Genomic DNA, 7,586 nt, shown 5'->3' with positions numbered 1-7,586 from the left:
ACTTTGTTCATCAGCTTGGAATGTTTAATGATGCACAGATGATGGACACAACATCAACTGTCCCGAAATCTCTCAGACAAATGGGCTATGTAAAAAGTATTTGGTTAAATCGAACACTGCAAGCCCCATGTATGAGGAAGCCTGAGATGACTAAATTATCGGTAAGGAGGAGACAAGTCAGTAAAATACAAAGGCAGTTACCTTCAGAGCTGCAGCTTGTGCTCTATCTACTCACTGCCAGCAGCATCCGAATTGTTAAACGTGGCACACTCAGCCAGCTCCACTGAAGACAGTGAAAGAACAACAGGAGAATAGGCATATGGCAAATTGTCAAAGAAAGAGAGATGAAACAAAAGAAAACTGTTCGAGTTTAATAAAATAAAGCTGTGTTAGCCATGAATAACTGTACTTTGTTTATTTCACTGTGGTTAATCTTCTTAAATGCACCATCATTTGCTAACCCATCTGTCAAATTGCCTTGACAACTTATTGTACGTACAATACATGGTTGGCTTGTTGGCCTTGCAAAACTTGGAGTAGCATAAGAAGCTGTGGGCCCCATCATATTACAATCATCTTTGGAAACAAGTGCTGCATCATATTGTAGCTGTGAGTTTGCGACTTGAAAGGTAAACACATTTTCACTTCTCTATTCTAATGCACATTGGAAATCATGACCGGTTTAAGGTGTCTCCCCTCCATACTGACAGCGGAAATCTGAAAAATGAATGTAAAATTACAGCCTAAAGTCGACAGCAAATTGCAGAAGAATAATAAGAGTATCCAGTTGAAGGAGAAATTAGACATCTAAAAACTCCAGCAATGGGTCACAAAATTATCAATGATTGTGGCAAGTGTATTAGGGACAACGGGAGCTCTGACATTAGGACATAAGGAATAAAATGTCTACTCCTAGTGGCATAAAAACTTTATACATAATCAATACTATAACAAAGTTGAGTAGCAAAAATTGAGTTATCAAACATATGTCAGCATCCCACACCAGCTCCTAAAGACATTTTAAAGATCACCCACCAATAAATAGCACATTTAAGCTGTTAGAGTGATTGTCTGATACCCAAATTCATGAATAATTGCTCCTACAGACAGAAACATGTAAACGTTTGCTTAAATTCTGGATTTCACATAAGTTTAGCAGCATTTCTTACATTGGTAAGGCCTAACGATTACCAATTTGTTGGGTTTACTGCGATTTAAATTGATACACATCAGTTTACTCCAATGTACATATTGCTAAAGAGATTGTCAAAAGGAGAACTAGGACTCCCTGTTTAAGGCACTTTGGTGAACAAACTAGGGTGCTAAAAGAGGGAAATACAAGTTGCAGAGATGGCAGGGCTGTGCGAACAAATTAACAGGTTAAATCCACCCCAAAGAGATCCCAACAGGAGTCTGTGACTAACTGCTGCTGCAAAAACAACTCTTTCCTGCAACATAAGATGAGGAAAGAGGATACCAAATTACAGCTGCACTGCTGGATATTGACGGTTTTAGGTTCAGCCAAATCTCTCCAAAAATATAAGCTAGATGGTACGGATCAGGCAAATAAATCAGCGTTAAAAATAAAACAATGGAACGAAATTAAAAGAAGACCACTTTTGAAGGCTTCTTCTTTTCCACCAAAAGAAGGAAGGTATTCTATTGCTTTGAGCTTGCCTGAGACACAACACATTGGATCATAAGGAAAGATTCCTGAGCCCCTTAGCTTTATGGAGTTATGGCTGACAGAAGTAGACCACAATTAATGTTAGATAAACTACAAAATAGAAGTGCTTTGTAGGGGATGGGGAATTTAAATTCCAATAAATAGATAGGTTGGGGGCCCAAAAATTCCAGATGGGACCTCCGATTGTGACAGCCCCAATCAATCTACCCATTTCCCCATCTACCCTTGACTGAACATGGGCTCAAATCGTACTCATGGTTACTCATTAGTACATAGCAGACAAATAGCCCCATGTCACAAGGAAGTCCTTCCAACAAGTCCCAGTTTTTAATACATTGAACGCAGTATCTTGAAGGTCAGCACTTACAATTACAACCATACGAATTCTGTGATACCACAACCTCTGAATTCTCAGTGTAAATTTGGATTAGGCACAGTTGCCAAATAATCCATTGTCCACTGCTATTTTGCTTATTTAACCAAAAAGTGTTTCCAGTTTAGCTGAAAAGTTGAGAAAATAATGGAATGCAACACACAGCTCAATACAATTATCAAAAGTTTAGTCAGGCATTATAACCTGCAGATTGCACAAAAAAATATATAAAAACCACCCTTCAGCCTCATAATTCCCAGCTGCCAGGGTAAAATAAATATTCATACGTAATTACATAAAAACTGATGATAGAGGCTAACTGGAGTTGCAGAATTTACTTTTACATGTCTTGTTATGATTTTGCCGACTCGGATATTTGATCTGAAGACACCGGCTGCTTGACTCTAGCACTGATGACAATTCAGATTTTTTTCTGTATATGCAGCAGAGCACTTTTTGGAGTGGGAATGCACAGAGCATTAGCACCTACACCTCTTTGGTCCATTTAAATGCTGCCAATTAAAGCAGCTGTGTCTATGCGCTGCCAGCTACTTTCTAAAATCATGCCTCATACTGGTTTAGTTGACACCGTTACTGTTAGCCACGCGCACAGAAGGCTCCTTCAAAATGGCCGTAGCTAGATCATCAGAAGGTGGTGTTCTTCAAAGAACGGACCAAGGAGCATCACTGTAGTCTCACCAGTTTACTCCAGATTACACGAGGATCCACTTGGCTGAACAAGCCCTGGGATCCAGACATCTTGGAAAACAAATGCATATCATAGCTAATAAACTGGTGAGCCGCCACTGCACTACATTCTGCCAGTGCAGAATGTAGCAGACAAGCACACATGCAGATCTGTAGACAAGAATCAAAGGAAGAAGAGTGACTCAACTTGCTGTGATCAAAAAAGAATTCTGCGAAGTAAACTTTCCCCGGTCAAACTATTTCCAGCTCCATATAATTATTGTCATCAGGACTGCAAATGTGCCCCAGTTCAATAAAACAGAATTTTATTTAAAACCACGACTTGTTAGTCGGACCATCATATACTGAGCTGCCGGACTCATCTAACACCAAGGAGCTAGCCACTGTCCCAGGCCTACTGAAGCTCTGAAGATCATCCACCTTAATTTACAAAACAGCAGCACAGCTAACAGCCCGTGTGGTCGGAGATGCTACAGGCAATTGGTCTACACCCACCCTAAGTAACCTTTCTGCATAACTGCACCTCAAAAATGAGGATACAAACTACAAGATTTAATATTGCATAGATTTGTTCTAGTCTTTTAAAAATAAAAAAATAAGAAGGTTACAGGGTAGAAAAGGGTCAGGAAACAAAAATCAGAAGGATTGTCTCAATTTAACAACTCCTTTTAAATAGACCCAGAATCATGAGCATCATGACAGTCTAATTCCAACGTAAATCCCCGAAACAAAGGACTTCCTAACATATGCACTGCACCTCATCTTGAAAATGGTCTTATGTATGGTGTGACCCACATGAGGCACGGATCAAGTTGAAAGCCTGGGGTCTGTTTGACCAAAGGTCTGCAATAAAGTCCTTTCAGGCAGTTTTAACTCCCACTCTTCCTGGGCCCTCTAAAGTTAGGTTCAAGTGGCTAATTAACACACTGACAAAGTAATTCCCTCAGAATATCAGTAAATGTCTAATCATAGAGGCTACGGTATCACTCACTTCTGATGCCTCATCTCTTCCAACATTTAGGAGACAGAGGTATACGCTGACTTGGATGCACCGCAACCACAGTGAGTTCTATAAAAATCGGATTTAAAATGTTGACACTGCAAGGACTGTGCATAAAGCATTAGAGCTAGCTCCAGCCCCACTCTAACCTATAAAATATCACACACTATATAAAGTTTTATTAAAACATTCTCAGTGTTCTGCCCTATAGGCCACACCTAGGGTTGACTCAACTACATCCTAGGTTTGTTTGAGCGTCCACTTAATGAAAAATACTAATTTACAAAGTCAGCACTCCATCATATCCTTATTACAGCCCCCTCACCTCCACCAAGAGCAGGTTGTCAAGCCAGCCTAGGTCCCTTTACTTTAGTGGCCGTCAAAAGACAAGATTAAGGAGCTGATCCCCTCCGCCTGCCTGCATATCTCTAACAGCTCGATATTCTCCATCAGTTACAGAGGTGGGAACTGAGCAAAAGGGGAGAAACTAATCAAATTATCAACCATGGCAGTGGGTACCGCTCTGAAAGAAGGTGCTTTCTGGATTCATACTGTGGAAACTTTCAAGTCCGCCCCCAAAAAATATAATTTGCATGAATGCCCGAAAATGTTAAAAGAATGTTAGGTAAGGAAGTGCTGCGTCCTTCCGCCATCACTGGAGAAGGTTGGGTAACTTCCCTCCTGCTTTTGGTCCGTAAAGAAGAGACTGTATCTTCCATCAGCGCAGGCCATTATGGTGTGGAACACAAGAGTCCAATTTAGAAGTGCACCCATTCTGTGCTGGCTGGTGTCTGCCCAGGTGCCGTCCTAGGAAAAAACAGGAAGATCAGTCAACTCTTAATTTATCCACGAGTTTCAAAATCAGGCATGTGTTTTTTTAGTTTGAAGGGTGTTTTGTGTTCACATAATGTCGAAAGGTATGCATCCGTCTACCCAGTGACAGTGAGGCACATGAAAAAGAAGGTAGCAAGGTCTATAGTTACTAGCAGCCCCAGCACAAACACTCGAGCGAAGAGAACACTGGGAAAGAGACATTCTCTGTGAAAGAGACCACTAAGAGCACAGCCTATTCAGCGGAGGGAGATGTGGGAACATAGAGGAATGCAGCAGAAACAAAGGACAGTAACAGCCAGAATTAGCACAGGTTGGCCGAAAGGCTGTAACAAAACTAGCATTAGCACAACACGTACCGCAATGATACTAGAGCAAAAGATACATTCCAGAAGCAAAGGCACAACTCTAAATAGAATCACCATTAATTCGACGTATTCAACAGCAAAAAATACCAAACCTACACCTTGGAAGAGAGAGACGAAGGAAAAAGAAACACCGGAATATAACACAATCGTCATTTGTACATAATATTCAGATCAGAGAAATTCTGGCAGGATTCAGACAAAAATGCAGAAGAGACTGTGGCCTTACGCAAGAAGCATTAGACAGATCAGACAGTGAAATGAGGATAGCAGAATGCTGGCACCAAAGCCAAGCTTAGTACAGAAAGTTCAGCTTCCAGCTGGAGCAATTGCATGGACTTCACTTAGGGTGGCCAGGAACAGGAGCTACGACCACTGGTTTGCATGTCGAGCCCCCTTTTCTCAAGGATTCATGCAAGAAGCAGAAAGAACAGAAAGCAAGGGCTCTAAAAGCTCAATTAATTCAGGGGTTTCCACTCCTTGCCTACCCTAATTTCTCAGTCCGGTAGTCCTCAGCTGCTCCTAAGTACTGTACAATTAATTAAATTTGTGATGACATCGGACGTCAAATGATGCGTGATGTCCTGTCAGCGAAACCTGGTACTCTGCTTCATTGAAGCCCACGAGTGACTTTGGTGGGATAAAATATAAGACAATGACTGCAGAAACAACTCAGATGCATCATATCCCAATGCACATAGGTCACATTGACAGAGATACAGAAATGAAGGCAGCAGAGCACCAGAAAACACTCAGTGGAAGTACATCGCGTTCCACGAAGCACCCCTTTCTGTGGGAGGCACAGGGAAAGGTGGCAGTCATGAGGCCTCAGGGGGTGGTACACTGAAATGCAGCAGCATCATGTCCTTAGGATCTTGGCTGAAAGAGCCTGCAGAACCAGAGGGTCCTTCCCCCTTTTTTGCGCTGGAGCGGGCCCACAAAGTGCCTGCCTGCCAGATACACCATATAGCATTGTACGCAGATGACATGCTCCTTTTTCTTAATGATAGGTACAGGGATGTTGCCAGGGCCTCTCGGTTGGCTTTGGGCTCTGTCTGGGCAGCAGGGAAATTGCCAGAGAACCTGCTTCTCCCCTTACGACCCATGGGAGCACATGCCGTGACGTGGACCCCGAGGGGCCTAGGTGAGAACAGTCCTCGTTTATTTACTTTGGAGTTCAACTCTATCGAAACAATCCTTGAGTGTAATGTCGGGAAAGTGATCATAATGGCGCTCCGAGCTGGGTTGGGCTTCTGGAAGATGTCCCGCCCCCAGAAGTGATGGGTAGAATGGTGGTGACCACAATGGAAGCATTACCCAGGCTACTCTATTTCTGCTACCCTACCCATAATAAATACCCAGAAGTAAATTTAGGGAACTAAACTCACTGCTGGTGAAACTGATTTGGAATAAGGGCCACTCGTAAAACTTCATCGCCCTAGCCTCGAAGGACGCCTTGCAGCCTCTGATGTAGAGTTGTATTATCTGGCGGCTCAGATGAAATGGGTGACTTGTTGGATGGCGGAGAGATTTTAGGGTGGTACGGGGTGGATGCGAATGCACCCACGTCTCCATGGTTATCCCAGCTGATCCTAGAACCCAAGAAGGTCAGGGCTGGGAGCCAAAGGATGTGTTTATCAAAAGGAGGGAGAGAGATCAATAGATCAACGGACACTAGTTACCACTTAAGGGAGTGGAAGGTCCAGTTACAGCATGTGTCCGTGGGTGGTCTATGCTAACAAAGCGGGGGGCTGAACTGTTCCTGCAAAGAGTGGGAAGAGAAGGGGAAGGCTAGGAAGGAATATGCAAACGCTGGCGTAACCAGAGGTGTAAATGTAACACCTGTGGGCATCCCTTTTGTTGGATGTATTTGCCTCACACACCCCGAAGGATGTCATGCTTCATCATCGGCGGTTGCTCCTCGTCGGGGGGGGCGGTGCAATCCCCGACGGGCACACCTCAAAGAGGGGCACTTTGGCGGAGATCTTTTGTATCCAACTGCCCTATGGTGAAGTGTGGGTGTGTGGGCGGGGAGGCAACTGAGCCTGAGGTGAAGGTTAAAATGCAGTAAGAGGTACCGGAAAACAATTTTATTCTGGTGGTCCCCCTATTGCAGTTAAAATCGTGAAAGCAAGCTCACTCAGTGTCACCTCGTTAGGTAGAGTGACCTATGTGGAGCTCTGAAAAACAACAAGTGGTCAACATGTTTCTCGCAAATGGATTACTATCCTGCGATTCATCAGGACCTTAAAAAGTGAAAAATAATAAAGAAAATTAACTCAATAACATGCTAGTGTCATGTATATGGTGTGGTATGGGTATACAGTTTACCTCAATGGAAAGTCCTATGCCTAGAGTATGAGAAAGAAAGCAAATACACATTAGTAGTACATTTCTCATTAGAACAGCAAGGATTGCCAACGCCAGAATGTGAACATAAGGAAGCATGCTTGGGGCAGTGTAGGAAATTGTCACTACCTCTTCATGCCAGGTGGTTTCAGCGTGCAGTGTGGTGTGCACACACACTCTAAAACTATATCGGTGAGGGGGTAAAGAGTTAAAAACAGTTATAAAAAACAGCAGGCAACTATACAAACACCATGTTGGCTCAGAGCGGCATCA

General features: G+C 43.1%; 1 protein-coding gene across 1 annotated transcript in view; it reads right to left on the bottom strand.

Annotated features, from left to right (window-relative positions):
• Window positions 1-350: 350 nt before the first annotated feature.
• NECAP2 (NECAP endocytosis associated 2) overlaps window positions 351-7,586 on the bottom strand; it is a 111,790-nt gene continuing 104,554 nt past the window's right edge. Inside the window, exon 8 of the mRNA XM_078642847.1 lies at window positions 351-4,575. Coding sequence (XP_078498973.1) covers window positions 4,527-4,575 — 49 coding nt within the window. The 3' untranslated portion in view covers window positions 351-4,526. The remainder of the gene's footprint in view (window positions 4,576-7,586) is intronic.

The sequence above is a fragment of the Lissotriton helveticus genome, chromosome 5_1 (assembly GCF_964261635.1).
Source record: "Lissotriton helveticus chromosome 5_1, aLisHel1.1, whole genome shotgun sequence".
Classification (NCBI taxonomy): Eukaryota; Metazoa; Chordata; class Amphibia; order Caudata; family Salamandridae; genus Lissotriton; species Lissotriton helveticus.
Note: the sequence above shows the minus strand (reverse complement) of the source record. Positions and strands in the feature narration are given on the sequence as shown.